Raw genomic sequence first — 20,442 nt, forward strand, 5'->3', positions numbered from 1 at the left:
ACGTGAGTGTATACACGGACGAGACTCAAGATGCGATCGCAATGTTCATCGATGTGAATACGGCAACCGCCGCACAGATACTGGCGCACAAACTGAGGATGCCTGGCCCAGCTCTTCACGGGGCATTCTCTGAGTACCTTCACAGGTTCAAGCTCAAGGAGAACCCCTCGTGCTACTGCGAACCGGGCGTAAGCCAGACCATGGCCCACCATGTGGCCTATTGACCCGCACATGCAGGAATGCGCAGTGCCCTAGAAACGTCGACTAAACTGAAAGTATATATGGAAAGCATCGCCTTAATGATGGGCGACAACAACCTTCGCCCATCATTCTTATCGTTTGCTGGCAGGGTGGTAAGTAATGCTATTAAAAGGAACAAAACCAAATAGAAAAACTGGAACCGAAAATGAAATAAATGCACATGTAAACGAACTTATGAAATAATAATAGAATATAAGACAAGTCTAACAATGTATTAAATAGCTCAAATCCAAACAAATCTGTGATATCTAAAATTATAATAAATGTACCTAGCCATCTAAGAGTAAAAAAGATGAGGAAAGGAAGCCGATCAAAGCAAGGAGGAATGAAAGAATAAAAATTGCAAGATATTGTGAAGGATAAAAGGAAAGAATAAAAGAAATTGAGAAGTATGAAAGTGAGTGTCGAATAAAGATAAAACTCTGAAAAAATTATGTGTAAATAAAGTCCCTGTCCCAAACTAGATAGGGGGTATGAGAGGCTCCCAATAGCGGGGGCAATAAAAAAAAACTTGAAGATGCCAATATGGAGTTGGATATGGAGTAGAGAATCTTAAAAAAGGAACATTGTTAGGGCGTCGTTAAAATATATTAAGAAACTTATTTTATTACTGTACGGAAATAAAAAAAAGTATTTAAAAACAAACACACGGACGCTAATATCTGTAAGTACGGAGCGCGGGGGTGTTGCTTCGCGTATGCCCCCTCCGCGCAAAGCAATTGAGAAACAGAGAGTGTATTGTAATACCGTAAACAGTTTCCCACAAAAAACTACCACTTTTATAAAGCCTGAAGACTAGTGCAATTATTGGCCTGGTATATCCTTATTAAAATCACCTACAACATACCTTGATGATAATCGCCAAAAGGGCGATAGAAAGAAATAAAACAAACAGAGTATAAAAAGATAAATTGATTAAAAACGTAAATAGAAACAAAACTGTGATAGAAATAATTATAGAATAAGTAATAATGTGTAAAAAAAAATGTAAAATAAAAATATAAATCAAAAAAAGTAAAAGGAAAAAGGGAAGTATGATAGACTAACAGAGCAAAAGGGTAATAAAGAAGAAATGTGGTATAAAAGAATGGAATGAAAGATCATGTGAAGAATGGAAGCAGAGAACGGAAATAAAAAAAAAACTAAGTGAAAAAAAAATGCCCAAAAAAGACCCTGTCCCACCACAAGATAGGGGTACGAGAGGCCCCCAATAGCGGGGGTCATAAAACAAAAAACATACCTTGTTGGTCAATCCTTCGTATCATCATTTAAGCTGTAACATGTGCACTGCCTGATATGGACCTCCTGCATAGATTACCAAAGAGACTGGTTCATAGCGCCGTACATCAAGCGTTTTCGACCTTAACAAGAACATGTGTTGACATTATGAACGGACCTCTTATGCTGCCCTTTAATTCGTGGTCTAAACTCCAGAACCTAAAACCTGCAGAGGCTATTTGTTTAGCATTCTATATCTCCCGTCTTAACTTCTTCATTTTACATACTTAGCCAAGCGACGAAATAATAAACATTTGTTACATTTCTCATTGTAGGTATATTCTGCGTGCTCACTGCGTGCGAGAGGTCACCGTGCGTTTTCGGGAACTGCTCGCTAGCAGGGGGCGTTGGCGGCGTAGGCACAGGAGGCGAAGCTTTCATATGCGCGTGCGCACGTGGATGGCGCGGGCGTCGATGTGCTGAACGCGTGCGGCCGTGCGCTTCGAAGCCTTGCAACCATCGCGGCGCATGCGTAGAGCGGGACGGCGGATTCCTCTGTCAATGCAATCCATCCTGGAAAGGCAAACGGTAATATATGCTTCATTGAATTTATATTAATATAGTTTTCGTTTATTTTATATGACTAAGGATTACGCATTACACGAACTAACATAATTATTACAGAAGCAGGAGACAATTGTCCGCGCACTTCGCACACCAAACTCCGTCAGTATTCCACCCTCCATCCTCCGCATTCCACGCTCCATCCTCGGCATTACACATTCTATCCTCTGCACTACACACTTCATCCTCGGCACTACACATTCCAGCCTCCGCACTCCATCCTCCATCGTCCGCACTCCACCCTCTATCCTCCGCACTACACATTCCATCCTCCGCACTTCACACTATATCCTGAGCACTTCAAAGCCTGCATTCTATCCCATCGTACACCTTAGGTCACACTCTGCCCTCTTACATTCTGACCTTTATCTATACCCTTTCCATTACTATAGTATTGAGGTTCCCAGATTTTTGCTCATAGACCACTTTCCCACAGTTGCAATGGTCCTCTTGTAGCTACATTCCTACCCTATTACCTTAAACTCGGCAGAAAATTTGTAGATTAGATCAAAATTTTAAAAACTGTTGAGGCTGAATTTGACAAGTTGTAGTGAATGTGCATTTTTTTAAAGCAAAAGACGTCGAGCTTCCTAAAATATTATCTGCCTACATTAAAAGGGGAAATCAAGTTTTTTGAAAGCTAATAATTACGTGGACCTCCATTTTTTGTCACACCAACCTAGACCCCCGTCTAACCTTCCGTGAGGTCTAACTGGACCACTTTGAACGGCGTTGTTATAGGATATCAACTAAAAATTTGCCTCCATCATAGAAATATGGATATCAGCTATAATACAAGGATAAATATCTAAATCTAAATATGGATATCAGATATAATAAAAGGACTGCGCTATTTTACTTGCTTTAAACAGACGTTAATTGGTGTATGAAATATTTCCAGATGCGAAATACCAAATCCTTCACCAAATATTGTTGGACTTGGAACAAGGATGCTACAGGAGCCATTCTGGCTTGGTCTTATCGCTGTGTTTGTGGTCCTGGGCATCATTGGCCTCGTCTGGTGCGCCAAGAGGCACTTCCCCGAGAAAATCGAAAAGCTACTCGCCGAGGAAGCAGACAGATGCGCAAGACGTAAGTCCTTTTTGTGTCTACCCTACAATTTCTTGGAGGACAAATCTTTAGGTCTAATTCTTATAAAAAATTACGAAAGACTTGTTCTACCAAAAAACTTATTCATGGTCACACTAACGAAATACAACCGCTTTGTCAATTTTCAAATAAGCTTATAGGTAAAGTTATGAGGAGGAATTGCATACACGCGTATCACGAAGCCTTATTTTAATTTATTTCGGCTGTTTCTCATGCATTTTCGATGCACTATATCTAATAAGGTAAAGACACGTTTTTCGTATCATATTTCTTTCTGTCTCCCATATTGGTGTTAATAATCTGTATGAATTCAGAAACAATGCCATTATTTCTTAATTCTATACTTTTATCTATGTTCACCATTATATTAATTTTGTAACATCGATAAATATATGATTTGTTTCTGTTATGCGTAAAAAGCACATTTTATAAAATAAAAATCTCACTGAAGCAAATATGCAATAAGCCAAGTATTGTAAATTATAAAAAAAAATGCTTCCACTAAATAATCTGTGCATATTAGAGCTAATATAACACGCTAAAATGCAAAACGTAAATTTTTAATAAATAATAATAATTTTTAAATATTATCTGCATTTGAATTAGTTAAAATAATTTTGTTACATTTAATACCAAAAATAATCGATTATGTTTTTAATTTCATTATCAAAATCAAGAGTGGCATTGAAAAATTCCTTTGCCTCATTTCCATTAATATTTGAATTTTTTTAATAAATTATGATGTCAGTTAAATTTAATGTCATACAAAATATGATAGATGTATCTTTAAATCAATAAACGTAATAAAATTTATAAACTATTGCTAGGTTAGTACAAATAAGAAAAGAATATATATAATAAACCAAATTTCTTTAGAATTGTTTCCTTTTTTCAATTAAATTCATATTTATTTCTCGACTGGCACAGCTAAAGGACTTTATAGAATGACTATTTCATAGCAAAATACTTTGGCCGTATTTACATAAAAGAGACGAATTTAGAGTTTAGTATGAGAACTTAAAATATTTGTGAGATCGAATCATACCCGATGTGGTGGAGTTCGAGAAAGTTTTGAAAGCGTTGCACGAATTGCGAGCACTGCGTATGCGGGTAGCGACGCGCGGCGGCCGGCGCCGGTACGCCGCGGTGCCACAGGCGGAGCACTAGCGGCGCGCTCAACGCGGAGAGCGCTAGCGGCGCGCTCAACGCGGAGAGCGCTAGCGGCGCGCTCAACGCGCGGAGTGCTACCGGCGCGCTCAACGCGGCGTTTGTCCACAGCGACGCAGCGCTGCGAGCCGGCGGCGCACCGCACGCTGCTGACGCGGCTGGGTATACGCAAGCCGTCCGTGGCGGGGCTCGCGCCACGCCCGCGGGCCGCCCGCACCTTTAGTTTGGACGATCTGTTAAAGCCGCCGCACGGACGTAAGGAGTGGAGCGCGGGACGCTTGGCCGCGCACTCCGCACTCCGCCCTCCGCACTCCGCCCTCTTACACTCCGATCGCCATCTACACCTCGTCCATCACAATACTATTTTTTAACATTAACATTATTTTCTAACATACAGGGTGAAAGGTAATCAGAAAAGTAAATGAGGGAAGTAAGGTGATGTGTGAATGGAGACCATAGCGTGAAGAAAGGAGAATGATTTAAAAATAAATCTTAAAAATGATTTGCACCCGAAATTTAACGCCCCTGCCCCACGCATGGCAGGGAAACAAAAAGTATATAAGTGTGAAAGTTTTAAAAAAGTAAACAGCCTAAGTTTCTTCGTGTCTTATATTCATTACATTTAAGATCACTAAGCGCTCCTAACTGTTATTAAGTTCAGGTGATTCCTCAGGCGCCTGTATACAACCTTATCGTTTCAAGCTTGTTTTTATCCTATATAGACAGGCTTTGTGATTATAGGTGTTAAAACTAGAAACAGATGAATGTATAGCTGATTTGATGTCAATACTACATTTGATATCATGTCCGGTATATATTAGGTTTCCTCGCCTCAGATATACTATGATATTTTATATAAACCAACATTGTGATATATAATTTCATTACATTTGAGAGTACTGAAGGCCTTAGCTTTGCTTAAACTATATTACTAAGTTAAGGGGCTTTCATTCAGACGCCTCTAACTTTGAATATTTATTTCACATATATAATGGGTGATAAGAGTGTGTCTGTCAATTGGTATTCACTATCCAAAAATCAATGGTTTTAGAAACATAAAATAGCGTAATGATAATAGATTACGAAAATGATTTTACAGAATTCAAATTATTATAAATTAAAATTAACTATGGTTTACTGTCTGATCCTGTACACTTTTGATGCTATAAGTCTTTAAACTGTCTTTCTAATAGTAAAAATAAGTTAATGTTATTTTTAAGATTGATCAATATAAAAAGGGTGATTGAAAATAGTTATAAAAATTTAAACCTATAACCAATTATCTTGTATACCTCAAAATCCATGACATCGTTATGGAAGTTTATCTGACATTTGGACGATAATGTGTTTGAAATTTTTAAAAGTATCTATCATACTTTCTAAATTTACTTTTACCAGAACAGTAAAAGTAATGTTTCTTATAGATAGATTATTTATTTCATTTAGATTTGATAAACATAGTTCTTGTTACAAAAATAACCTTGTGTATATTTATAACTTCAGTTACAAAAACGCATTACGTAAATATATGTAATAGATGACGAATTAAAAATTAAATTTACTATTTTTTATCTGTGGCTATAGACGTTGTAGCTATTATTTATCTATAGTAACATTTACCGCGTGTATGACATCGTTTGACGTTTAACCACAGATTGCAAAATAAATTTAATACTAGATCATATCCATTGTAATATCAGCCGAAACACGATCACTGCAAGGTATATAACCCTCGAATACGTCGCCACAATGATCGATCTTGCCCATCCAGCAATTATGGACAACTTTAACTATGTATTTATCTGCTTCACCGCTCGAGATCCTTTCGACTCCAACGGCTGTCAGTTGCAACAGCGATAGCTACGCCCTCTACATGAGATATTAAAGATATAATTTACTTTTAGTACTCCTAATCATTCATTTGTTATCAAAGTTGCATTCGTCATGATAATCGATATATCATTGAAATCACTTCTCGATTTATGGTGTTTTGCGGAGTGCGCGGTCCTAAGACCTGAATGTACTTCGCTGAATGACTTGTTGTGGAATGCCGACCATACCTTGTTACGGACATGCCGCCAGTTCAGGCTCCTCGATGTGTGCACCGTTGATTTTGCACTCACACTAAAGCATTTCTTACGTAGACGCTCCTTCCTTCGTAAGCACCTTTGTAGATCGTCCAAATACTCCAGACTTTACATTGTCAATTACTAACCATGGAAATTTCTTACGATTTTTGATATATTTTTTAATCGATTTGCCAATATAACGTCTGGATAGCTAGTTTTCTGTATGTGCTTAGCATGCTTTCGCACTTTGTTGTGTTTTTACAAAATCGATCTTTCGAAAATAAATTATCGAAATACGTATCGATGTAAACGCATAACATTGTCTATTGCTAATGTTTCGCTAAATCTATGCTTAGAGTGATTTCAATGTCACCCATGCATTTATAACAGATGCATTTGTTAATATTCAGTTTTTTAACTAAACCATTAGCTGAAAGTTAGATACAACCAACACTATACAAACTACACAAACTGTGATTGGCAGACGAATTTAAATTTATACTTATTAATGCACTAATCCTAAAGAATTGGCTTCCATTAGACGCACCACCCCTTGTTGAATGGAAGCATGATGCTCCCTTAATTGTTGTTGATGTTTCCTATAAAGATGTTTTAATTGTTGTGTAGTATTGTCATGACTACTATGTTGTATAAATGCTTCAAGTAGCGAATATACCTACGGTTACAAATGCTACATTAATCATTTTCTAAACAGGTTCTCCATCACCAAGAAAGAAACGAAATAACTCAACACCAACAAAGAAAAACGCGGCAGAGAAAAAACAGATACTTCAACAGTTAATAAGCCCAGCATCAGCCAATGATCATTCGAAGAAGATAACTATGGGAGAACTAATACAGATGTCGGAGAAACGTACCCTCAGTACAGTAGAAAGCGCTCCAGCTTTCGTTGAATACGGCGTAGAGAACAAAGACACGTCGTTTGCTAGCGAAGGATCAACTCCTTCTACATCTCCATCCATGAGACATATATCGGATCCGAAATTAGAAAAGAAAGTTACATTTGCAAGACTTCTTAATAAAGTCTCAGCTGAAATGAGCTCCAGTTCAGACGTGGACATGGTGAACACTATTGCTATTCCGATGGCAGTGATAGCGGATAGAACTGTGAAGGCCAAAGCGTCAAGTACACCACCGTCTCCTGGAGTTGAAGTCAGGTCACCGCACAGCACGTCGAGTAATCAAGGGAGCGACTCTATGTCAAGTCTTGATCTGACATTAGCGCATGCTGCGTTGAAAAAATATTCGAGGTTGGATTGTAAACTATTATGTTTATTCTTTTCAAATATTACTTATAGATACCTATAGTAATTTTAAATGGTGGATTCATTTCGCTAGCAACTGATGTCAATTTATCAGCTATAACATAAAAACAGTCTGCAGTCCGATAGACTTTTTGACTCTGATATCGTGATCAACAATCATTAAATTTCTAATAAGGACTTTCTTTAATGATTTCTTATGATTTATTATCATCGTCAGCAATTATCACCTGATTCCATTATACGTAATAAGCAAACGCATCCTAAGACATGATGGACAAATGACGTTATTAGAGAGATCAGAAGACCCAAATTCAGACAACCAACCAGTCCTATTTGAAACTTATGGTGTGACTTGTATCCAGTAGTAGAAGTCTACTGCTGGAATTATGATGGTAAACCTACACAGTCCCACGAGAGACATCCTTGTTGACCTTCATCGGAGAATATTTTTTTATCGTTCTCCCTGTTTGGTGTGGGAGAGGGACGTTACAATTTCGAGTAATAAGTTTTTCTTCTTCTTTTCTTCACAGTATCTTTCATGCTTTTTGTTCCTCCATCATAAAATCTTTCACTTCATAAGCATTATTATCTTTCAACCATTGCCTTTTATCCTTCTTTTCTATTCCCAAAGTATCACAGATTAATCAGAGGATGTTAGATGCAAGCCTCTTGCCTCCGTTTTTATTGGAAATCCAGGGTCTAAAGATGCCTACGGCTCAAATGATAATGATGAAGCTATTAAATTGGTTAGATTGTCTAGCTTCAAAAATATCTGTTTCAGAACTCCGAAAATCTCAAGCGCGGATTCGATACTTGCAATGTTTCGCAACTTCTCATCATCAACTACGGTTGTATCCAGGGCCTCGTCTGGTGGTATATCTGCGTCCAGTACACCGACGGCCTCATCCCCACAGGACGACACTGTCGACGATGACGTATCCCTTGCCTCCTCCCATATACCATCACTTGCTCCAGACTCACCGGTCTCGAGGCCACACAATACCATTGAAATTCAGGTATGAAATTACGTAAATAGAAAAATCGATGTATCTGATAAATAGATATACAGTGAAACATTTATTTTATACCACAATGGTATATACAAAACAACTACAGAAAAACTCATTAAAACAAAATATGGAAAAATAAACACTGACAATTAGTAAAAACATTTCTGTAGCTATAATTGATATAAGTGTCGCAGGAGATCAAAATAGGTCATCCTGCAGATTGTCACTGTCCGATCAAAGAAAATATAAATGTGTCAATAGCCAAAAGCGCAAAAAGTTGCCCGTATCGCTCTCGAGTGCAATTACATTAAAACTTGTCTAATTATTTCAGGTTCTCGATCCTCTTAGCGCGCATAAATCATCACCTTCAGGAAGTAACCTTCTTCACCCGCCCTCTATTCTTCTAGAAGTCCCAAGCACCATCAATAAATGTCTATCACCAATACGCGAACTGCCGACGCCTTTACCAACTCCTCTGCCGACTCCTTTAGCAACACCCCTGCCTTCACCGCGAATGCCTCGGTCTAAAATGGATTCGGAGATAAAAAGCGAATCAACCTGCCTCTCTCCCAGTGAAGATGAATTGGATGATATCAAACAAGAAAAAGTTGAAAGACCCACAGCGGGATTAAGATTAAAGGTAGTTAAAGTGATATATGAACAAATAGATATTTTAATAGGACATGGATCAGCAGTATAAAATGAAATAATATTTAAATTTCAGTTACGTCAACCGGCTGTAAGCATAGACACGCCGACGCCGTCCACACAGGTGACAGACTCGCCTAGTCCCAGCTTCACGCACAGTCAGGACTCAGAACGCGAGATGTCGTCTCCTTCTCCCGCACCACCAACGTTAAGAGTTCCAGTCCTCACAATAGAACGACCTTCTCCAGGCTCACCACCTCCCAGACGAACACCTCCCCATTTAGAATTCCAGCCTCCCCCATTAATAACCGTCACGTATAACGCCAGCGAAGAGTCAGATGAGCCGCTGTCACCTAGACCGCCACCACCATCAGCGAACATGTGTTATTTAAGTCCATTTTCGATGTCCGCTAGAGGCGAACGAGCGCCGTCTGAATCTAATCTATCCTCATCCGGATACAGCTCCATGGCTAGTCCAGGTCCATCCCGATGCGGTTCTAGTAATCCTCTCTGTCCATCTGAGATGGAAGACCCAGGTTCAGGTGGAGGTCCATCATGTTTTCAACCCAGAAGACGGCCCTTAATGAAAACAAACTCAAGCCCAGCAAGTTCAAGCAATGATACAAATGAAAGACGACGTGGAAGGTCCGATTCTGAAACACTCTCCGATGATCCACTGCTAGAGTCAAACGATGAAGGAATTGGAACAGATGAAAGAGTCGATGACGTTCCTTCTAGTGCGAAGGAGATGGAGAATTTGGCCATTTTGAAGGAAACGTTAGAGATACCGCAGATTTGTTCCCCAAGCGGTGTTACAAAGTGTTCTATAGTTAAATGCATAAGTGTAGAAAGGGGTTTGGATGAGAGAGCTAGTTTGAGGCCTCCTATGTTGTTTTCCGATGGCAGTCGACCACTGAGCCCTGTCAGTTCGAGAAGCGAAAGCCCTCTCAGCGATAAAACGGGACTGGGCAGATTTTCCCCCCAGTTTTACGGTCGCCAACTTCCGTTCACAGATTCTGATGGATTATACGATTTTCCTAGTTCAGAATGCGTCAAAGGTGGCGTATGCAAGGCTGGTAATAATATGCATAGAAAAGCTGGTAGAAGAAGAGACAGACGTACAATTAGAACAGTTTCTCACGATGTTTCGGTAGCCACAAAGTCCACTCTACCTCACATGCCGCACTCCATGCACAATTTGCTAGAGGTAAGCAAAGATAAAATTGGTTACAAACCGTTTTGGAAAACAAGACGACAGATCGCAATAGGTGAAACTATTTTTGGTACTTGCAGTAAAATCGTAACATTAATACCTTATATTGAAACAGTATTAATAATTACAATTTAATTATAAAGTGTTTGGTGACATTTGTCAGCAAAGAGCTTTTACATGTGTATCCAATCAACGTGTATAAAGTGATCTCTCACTCACTCTGAAATATCTTTATTAGAATACAACAGGCCAATTATTTCTCTCAGTATAAAGTCTAAAAAATAGTAAAAAATAATTGATTTTAAATGTAGATATCGGAATTTTGTTAACGCTATTTACCTTACTACATTATTTTTTTATTTACTAAACCATTGATTTTTGGTTATGGATACACCATAAACATACATTGATGAAAAGGATATGAGATATAGATTCATCTCTTTAAAGCTTATTCACCCTTGTCATTCCATATATATATATATATATTTAACTATATTGAAGAAGACTTGTTTAAGTCTGCAACACCAGATAGAGACATCTGACGAAAGTTTCCTGAAATTAGTAGAAGTTTAAGGAAAGAGGTTTAGGCTAAAGGCTTGTAGATGAAGTTATATATCATAAAGTTAAACTTTATTAATTTATTTTTAAGAGGGTAGAATGATAAAGAATCAACTGCTAGACATAATTCTCTCTTAACAATAGAAGACATAAATATAGGGAACACACTGTAAAAAACCGAAATTAAAATTGTGATATAGAAATGTATAACAGTAAAGGATTGTAAAATAAAGATCAAAAATAACAATTAAGAATTGCTACAGTATTCTGGAATGAAGGTGAAGAAAGAGAGGCTATGTATGATAGGTAGCAATAAACGAATGAAAGAGAAAGAGAATGACAATAGTGAAAGTGGGAATAAAAATAAAAATAAAATTGTGAAGATTTTATTGCACGAGCACGAGATGTCCAACACGAAAGTTATAAAAACTAATCAAAAAAACTATCACGTATGATACTATGTACATATTGACAATTATCATAGAATTGACATATTATTTCAACTATTCACATCAATAAATACCAACTACTGCAAAGCAGTACTTAAATTTTACGATCATGTTTCTTAAAATGTAACAAAAAATTCGTGACTGTATGTAATTTAAATACATTTTGATATTCTACTAAAAGATTACATTCAAAAGACCTTTATCTTGTTGTTTAAACGTGTAATCCTATTATTCAGAAATAAACACTCGATTGTACTAGCTATGGTGAGTTGTATAATATTATCTAGACTCATATAAATTTCATGGATTATATCATGGATCATAGTAAGTTATATGATATCTAAGGCTCCAAAAAACCTTGAATTATTTTTTTCTTGGCACAATCTCTAAAAATAAGAACACAGTTGGATTAGATATATTTAGACGATCTATTTTAATGTCGCAAAAGAATCTGGACTCAATTGATTCATACATGATTAGGGCCTAAAATTAAAATTCTAGAATCGATTCATTTAGACATGATTAGTGATCTAAAAATCTCAATTTGTCTTCTAGTGGCAACACGATGACTTTAATCTTTAGGAGAGAAGTCTTCTTGGAGTTGAAAGTAAAGTTCGAGTGCGGAGAACAGAATTAATTTTATTTGTATTACATTGCATTGTTCCTGATGATATTTTTCTTCTTAGTTCTAAGGCTTTTACAGCTTTCAAAAGAACGGAAGGGTCCGTGAATTACACGAATTTTATTTATAGAAACACTATTAATACAAAACTTGTATATTGCGTTAACAAATAACAGAACGAACTTTATTTACACAACCAATCACAATCTTTACTTTGCAACCAATCACGTGTGTCGTCTGTGTGTGCGACAGAGAAAGGTATATATAAATACGAAGGCTCCTAGTTTTGTAGCGCGCAGTTATCTATACGACTGATTGGTGTTAAAAACCTTAAAATTTTTAATACAATTGAATTTGTTCAAATATTCGATTCTAGAATTTATCTTCAATATTAAATATTGAAGATAAATTCTAGAATCAATTGGTCTGGAATTAAGACGATATTTTTAAGTAAGAAAAGGACCAATATATGCAGTGTTGAGTAATTTGGCGGTGGCGATTGTGTGATTCGCATTGTTTGCCGCATACGCATTTATCAGCGGGCTGGCGGGCGGTGCACTTTGTTACACGACTACTACTGCATGTGCGGAAGTGGCTAAATATTGGTCCTTTTCTTACTTAGGATGGACTTCCGCGAGGTAACGTTTGATTCCATTAGATATTTTTAAGATCCCAAAATTTTATCAAGTCGTTTATTTTTGGCGTCGTTAGTTAAAAGATATGTTTTAAGGTCCCATGTTGCAATCGTGGGCGTAAGGTCGGCAGACGTCGTTCCCGGTCCCAGGCACCAGCTCTAGCATCATCATCATCATCCGAGGACTCCGTCTCTAACGCTTCGGTGGCGTCCGTCGCCTCGGCGAGAGAACTGCGACTGCCGCCTGATTTGGAAATGCAGGTAGGTGAAGAATTTACAACAAATACATATGTCTCTAATCGACGTTGCCAATCCAATATCTGCTATTTGGTGATTTCACAATTTATCCAGTTTATTTATCAATTCTGGATTATTATAAACATGTCCGTCTCTGTTTCTTTTTCAAATTTTATGGATTTCTTTCATTTTTTCTGATAATACAATGAGAACACTCTGTGAGATTTATGTGAATAAACATTACAATTATTACCATTTTATTGTTCAGGAACCAATTTTTTAACAAAGAGTCTGTAATATGGTCGTGGTCGTTTCAGCCCATAGACGTCCATAGCAAGGCACAGAACTCCCTAAAGATATCTATGCGGGACATCTATATATATATATATATACACACATATAATCGCCACACTTGGCAGACGGGTTAACAATCGCAGTGTGACGACAGGACGCTGTTGTCCATCCTTTTGGAAACTTATTTATTAAGTATTTAATGGAATCAGGCATTACCTTGCGGAAGTTCATCCTAAGTAAGAGAAGGACCAATATTTAGCCACTTCCGCACATGCAGTGGTAGTCGCGCAACAAAATGCACCACCCGCCAGCCACCGATTACTGCCAATTGACTCTGTGTTTGGCACTAATCGGTGTAACATAACTCCTGAAGATGCCCCGTGGAGGGGTGAAACACGTGTTGAGTAAATTAACGGTGGCAGTTGTGTAATTCGCAATGTTTGCCGCATACGCTTTTATCAGCGGGCTGGCGGGCGGTGCACTTTGTTGCACGACTACCACTGCATGTGCGGAAGTGGCTAAATATTGGTCCTTTTCTTACTTATTTATTAAGTGGTCATCCTATATAATTAATGTACAAAATATGAATTATATAAGATTGTATCCTGGTAATTGAACCCGCGACTTAAGTTCACAATTCTCAGTCTATCGCTATACTATCACTGCCTTATACTATTTGCAAATAGTAGATATTGGTTTGACAAGAACGAAATAACACATGAAACAATAATAAACAGTCTTAATGATTTGTTTTAAAGATAAAAATGAAAATTAAATTTTACTTTTTTAATTTTTTTGAAAACACTTTTGTCTATAGTTTTATACGATATAAACTAATTATACATTTTAATATAAATGCACATTAAATAATTTATTATACAAAAAAAAATCTGCATGTCACAATGCAATATCACTGTATTATAATTACCTATGCACTGCCCCAAAACTAAATATAAGCATACGTGTGGTGTGAATTTATATTGATTTTTAGAACTGTATTGTCGAGAATTATTTCTAAGGCAATACGACTATAGCAGGGCTTCTTAAACTATGGGTCGCGACCCCGCGTGGTAAAATTCTGGGGTCGAGAGATTTTAATGTCAAATATTTATATATATATATCATTTTATAACATCACTAGAGTTGGCGGAATACAGTGGACATGCAGCGTCTAGACACGCGCATTTGTTGAAGGTTTTTAACAAATATAAATACAATTTTATCATTTTTGTGCAACTTTTAATTTTAGATCTTTGTAGGTTTCAAAATGAATTTTTAAACTATATATTTTCATATGTATATTGTTACCTAATAAATAAATCATTTAAAAATATTATTTTATTTTTCTTTTATATTTGTATGAGGTCGCCAAGAAATTCGCAATCATAAATGGGGTCGTGAATGACAAAAGTTTAAGAAGCCCTGCACTATAGGACAGTTGCTGCTGTCACCAAATACGCACCGAACAACTTACATTCAAGACACTGCGGCCGCGCCCGCCCAGCCCGCGCCCGCCCAGCTCGCGTTCAAGTAAGGGCGGTTAGAAGAAGCCTGTGTCGATACCAACCGCCGAGTAGTCCGCGCATAACTTACACTACACCTCATTCACTACACTATACACCTACACGGGTATAGTCTATTAGTATTGTAATTGGGGTACGAATCCAGTGTAAATTTTAAGTCCGCGGACATATCGGACTCTATTTGGTTGACGCATCACAAAGCCTAAACCGACTAGCATACCTTCAAACATTAAATACAATACAGGATGTTTATTTTAACTTGTAAAGCGCTTAAAAGAACCTAATATGAATACGCTTCGAAAATGAACGCCGAATAGGAAAAAGATAGAGGCCGGTATCGCCTCCATTTTGATAGAGAAAGAAGGCAGAAAAACCTTCCTGAACTTCTTCTGCCGAACAATGGCCAAAACAGTAATAAATAGGAACAAATGATAAGTTAAACAGTGCAATACAAAAATTTATGTTAGAACTAATTATAACAGAAATAAATTAAATATGTAAACACTAATATTAAAAACAAGAGAACTGTGATATATAGGTATAAGATGTAAAATTAACTAAAAAAGCTGTGATTTATATAAATTGTATAAATAAACTAAACTGCAATAATTGAGAATGCATGAAAGGATAGTAAAGCGGAAGAAAAAAATAGACTGAATTATGGAATGAAGAACAGAATGATAGAGATTGTGAACAATGGAAGAGTATGAAAATAATAAAAATTTAATTAATATAGTATATCCATGTTCCCAGCAAAATAGAGGATAGAAGGCGAGGTCCCAAATAGCGGGTGCCATAAAAAAATACAAATATTCAACCGCTAAGATCGTAAAAGTTATGCTCGGCAAAATACTACAACCTTTTTTTGAAACCTGTCAAAGCTACGGAATTTTAAGTCACTTGTTCTAGATGTCGCCACATACAATTAAATCACACTCGGTAAATTCAAACGCCAGTGTCTAAAACCGTACTCTAGTTTGAGAACTAAGCGACGACAAGATAAGAGAAGATAAGACAAGACACTGCACACTATCATCGTCGTCGTTCTATTACCAACCAGTGTCTTCGGATAGAGACTGGATTATATATCACAGTGGAACCAGGCCAGGGGCGGCTTAACCTATAGTGCAGGGTGTGCAATACACACGGGGGTGCCGTGGCGCTCCCTGAGACTATACTCACTTATAAAATAGCTTGTTGGAATATGAAAAAACGTTGTTGTTACGACGGCAAAGTTAATAAATATAGTCGCGAGGGGGAGTCAGGCCTATGGGACGCCAGAAGAAAGGCCGTAACTAATAATATACTGTAAGCTATACCTAACTTATAAAATAGCTTGTTGGAATATGAAAAAACTTTCTTGTTACGACGACAAAGTTAATTGTTACAGTCACAGGTGGGAGGGTCTAGCCTATGGGGTGCCAGAAGAAAGGCCGTAACTAACACCATACTGTAAGCCATACCTACTTATTAAATAGCTTGTTGGAATATGAAAAAACTTTCTTGTTACGATGACAAAGTTAATAGTTACATTCACAGGTGGGAGGGTCTAGCCTATGGGGTGCCAGAAGAAAGGCCGTACCTAACACCATACTGTAAGCTATACCTACTTATGAAATAGCTTGTTGGAATATGAAAAAACTTTCTTGTTACGACGACAAAGTTAATTGTTACAGTCACAGGTGGGGGGGTCTGGCCTATGGGGTGCCAGAAGAAAGGCCGTACCTAACACCATACTGTAAGCTATACCTATATATCAAATAGCTTGTTGGAATATGAAAAAACTTTCTTGTTACGACGGCAAAGTTAATAGTTATAGCCGTAGGGAGGGGGTCAGGCCTAGGGGGCGCCAGGGTTTAATTGCACACGGGCGCTACACGAGCTGGAGTTGCCCCTGAACGAGCCCAGAATTATACCAGATGAAAGCATTGCTAGAGTTTCTTCCGCCACTTCTTCCATCGCTAACGCTTTCCAAAGTGGTGTTAGTATTATTGGCCTAGCGATAGCAACCGACCAAGTGGAGATTCAGCTCTCTGGGAAGCCTTCGTGTCGAAATCCTAAACGGGTATTATCGATGAATGATGAAATACAACGTTATTTACGATTAAATGACTAAAGTGAAATTTATGAAGACATTTTAAAGTAAACAAATATGTATTAAATGAACACAACGTATATAAATTGTCGCAATTAAGGCATTTATAACAGTATTGTAAAATTACATACGGTTCTCTTACATCATTATTTGTAAATATTATATTTATTTTATTAAATAATAACACTGTAAATGATTCGATTAATTTTGTGTAATAATTGCACATTATTAAACCCGCAATTCGCTGACGCGTCCGCCATTTTGTTGACGTCACTGCCTTTCCATAGAATATAAATACTTTTAGATTTTTTCTTACGACGTAATATTACAACTGAAATATATCAGACGCAATAAATTCATTAAAACATTTATCTAATACGATATTCCGAAAATGACACAGTGCCATATTTTGATTGCAATTATGTCTGATTTATTTATTATACGGGTATATGCTTTTAGCATTAGGGGTGAATGTATGAATTTGTTAGCAAAAAGATTTAAACCACCTATTTACATTAAATAATTTTTTTTCTAATGGAATGCGACAGTCCAATAACAAACAGGGACAGATAAAAAAAATTAAAACACTTTTTCTTACTATATTATCTTTACATTATTATTTATGACACATTTGATTTTTGGATAGTGTACATTTATTTGACAGCAATACATTCACCCCTTTAAAAGTTTAACATCTGTAACTATCTTTGTAAAACCTACTTTGAAACAAAATTGGTTTCACCGCATTAGCGAGTTGCGGGGATAGTAATATTTTTATATAATTATTTTAGCTTTTTCCATTAGTTTGTGTTTTATTATTTTTGGCTACGTTTGATATGTTTGCAGCCGTGTGAACATCGACCCAGGAAGCCTCTTCGGAGACAAAAATGCCGTAGCTCCGAGGTGAATGTACCAACCTGCCGGTCATAAACCTTAAATTCTGCACGCTATAGACTTTATCTTATAGACATTATTGTCTCTGGCTTTTGTTCATACTGTATCCGGTTAATTAAAAAAAAAACATCAAATGTCACTTTCTAACTTTCCCGCCTTTTTATGGTTAGTTTAAAAATTTAATGATGTGTCAATTAATACATAGATAAAAAATATATAATAAAACAGAAATATATATCATACATAACATGTAATAGTAATGACAATAATAATTTTTAACTTTATATCCGAAATTACATTAAAACCTACTGCTTAAATTACTCAACTAGATCTAGCTTGTTTCATAAATTGAATATTTAAAATTATAGTATAGACAGGCGTACATTATTAGCCAGTACTAAAACTTTTAGAAAAAAAGTGAGAAAAAATATATACGACTTCTGTATAATCTTTATTATAATCTTTGAAGCTGTTCATAAAATTTTTGGTTTGTAAATAGGACCAATTTAACATAAATATATATTATAGATAAAAATATAAGTTAAAATACTAAGCGTTCATTTGAACTTTGAAGGCTAATTATTACAAATTATTATTAAATAGATAATTAGTGAAAGGTTTTGAAATTAAAGTTATTTATAGTGTGTTTATGCCTAATTGCAGCGTTTTCGCGCCAAATACGACAGGCGCTCGCTTTATGACAGTATTGCTAGTTTTTTTTTTCTTAGCAGAAGAAATGCAGAAGGTCCTAAAACATACAGCCAACTATTTTTTTACGCATGTCAATATTCTTCTATTCTTCGTATCTGTTTCAAAATGTTTCACTGTAGTTTAATGTATGTATAAAGTTATTTATACTTAAATAATGTATTGTTAATATATTATTTGTATTAGACGTTTGAAATGCATGCTCTAATTGAAGTTAATATTTTTTTTATACTTGAATTTTATCAATTTGTGGAATTTCTAACATTATTTTTTTGTTTAAGGATACATCTTCAAAAATATCATCTAGCTTGGACTTGACTGAAGATACGCGTAAACCCGTTAAAGTCAACAAGTTAAGAACTATTAGTAATCAAATAAGGTTTGTATGAATTATGACATTCCGTTTAGCGTACGTTATAAATTTCTTTAAGATTTTATTTCAATTTTACAATTTTTTAAACTGGATTTTTCATTTATTTCAGATTTCTTCGGCGACTTGAACGAAGTCTTAAAATGAAGGAAAGCTATCCAGCTTTATCTGATGATGAAGGAGACGAATCATCTAGTGTCACTTCGCCTTTACTACAAGGGCGAAAAGAGCTTAATCATATGGGCGGGCACGCAATATCAGCCCCTCTGCTCGGTGCAGCAAGACCTAAAATCGTGAGGCAGAGGCGATACGATAAGTCGTTGTTAAGTGAAGACAATAGGACGTTAAATTCAGCGACAGCAAACGACATGTCCGACTAAGTTTTACCTATGATAACCTAACAATTGAATCTGTTGAATTTCTACTAAAAATTTTATACTTATTTCTGGTTATAAAAAAATAAGTCTCGAATTGTTGTATAAACGTTTCATTTACTGATCTCCGTGTCTTTTTAAACTGCTAAGACGCGTCAAGTTTTGACAGCTGTCATATTGACATTTACGTATACAAAATTCTAACTTAATTGTGATATACTCTTAACTTAAGTGATGCAGTAGCAATGTTGTCGTTTCAGTAGATTGTAAGTCGTTTTTCGTTTAAATTAGTTATACTTTTAATGTTTAGAATGCACCTAATAGAATAGGCGATGTAAATAATTGTCCTATAGCAATAAAGATTTTTTTCTAGAAATCCATCATGTTATATGTAGTGCAGTGAATAGAACAAAAGGTTAGTACCATATTTATAGATTCTATATCTATTTTCGTTGTCATGACAAGCGTCGTGTGTAAAAATATTTTAGCTGTGGTACAATGACAGTTTTTTTTTAATTATACCTGTTTCTTATGTTATTTAATTTGCTAGATTAAATTGCATTTTATTATATTTAAATGTCCTTTTTATAAATCTACAAGACGTGAACGACCAACTTTATGATACTACTCGGGTTTTCACTCAAAATCGAGTAAAGCAATATTTTCACGTCTAAAGTTAAAAGTTATTTTATTATATAAAACTAATATATTTAAATATTTACAAATTTAATGTTTTATGCAATGTACAAGATTTTTGTGAATGGTAACATTTGATAATTCTTCGAATGAACTTACGGGTGAAGTGATGGCGTGTCTTCTTGACGATGGTAACACTAGCTTGCTTCTGCCCTTTAATATAATTATAATCTGTGAAAGTGTTTTTTGTAAATATATTTAAACGTATTGCTCAAATACATATTTTGTGAATTTTGTCTTTTGTGCACTTTTTGCTGTTCTGTAAATACATCGTTTATTATTGTAAATACCGAGACACGAGAGAGAGAATTTCCTTTCTTTTCTTACTCTAAGTTATATATGTAAGTTTAACATAAGTTTAAATATAAAATGAAAGGCCCAA

General features: G+C 36.1%; 1 protein-coding gene across 1 annotated transcript in view; it reads left to right on the forward strand.

The window, feature by feature from the left end:
* LOC137919542 (uncharacterized) overlaps positions 1–19,423 on the forward strand; it is a 246,820-nt gene extending 227,397 nt beyond the window's left edge. The window contains exons 22-32 of the mRNA XM_068762634.1: positions 1,815–2,067; positions 3,005–3,195; positions 4,492–4,635; positions 7,165–7,720; positions 8,517–8,751; positions 9,077–9,385; positions 9,470–10,600; positions 12,966–13,130; positions 17,865–17,921; positions 18,902–18,999; positions 19,103–19,423. Coding sequence (XP_068618735.1) covers positions 1,815–2,067; positions 3,005–3,195; positions 4,492–4,635; positions 7,165–7,720; positions 8,517–8,751; positions 9,077–9,385; positions 9,470–10,600; positions 12,966–13,130; positions 17,865–17,921; positions 18,902–18,999; positions 19,103–19,370 — 3,407 coding nt within the window. The 3' untranslated portion in view covers positions 19,371–19,423. The remainder of the gene's footprint in view (positions 1–1,814; positions 2,068–3,004; positions 3,196–4,491; positions 4,636–7,164; positions 7,721–8,516; positions 8,752–9,076; positions 9,386–9,469; positions 10,601–12,965; positions 13,131–17,864; positions 17,922–18,901; positions 19,000–19,102) is intronic.
* The last annotated feature ends 1,019 nt before the right edge of the window (positions 19,424–20,442 follow it).

This window comes from Battus philenor, unplaced genomic scaffold, assembly GCF_028537555.1.
Source record: "Battus philenor isolate CCGP_79_NKW_IND1 unplaced genomic scaffold, ilBatPhil1.0.hap1 SCAF_16, whole genome shotgun sequence".
Classification (NCBI taxonomy): domain Eukaryota; kingdom Metazoa; phylum Arthropoda; class Insecta; order Lepidoptera; family Papilionidae; genus Battus; species Battus philenor.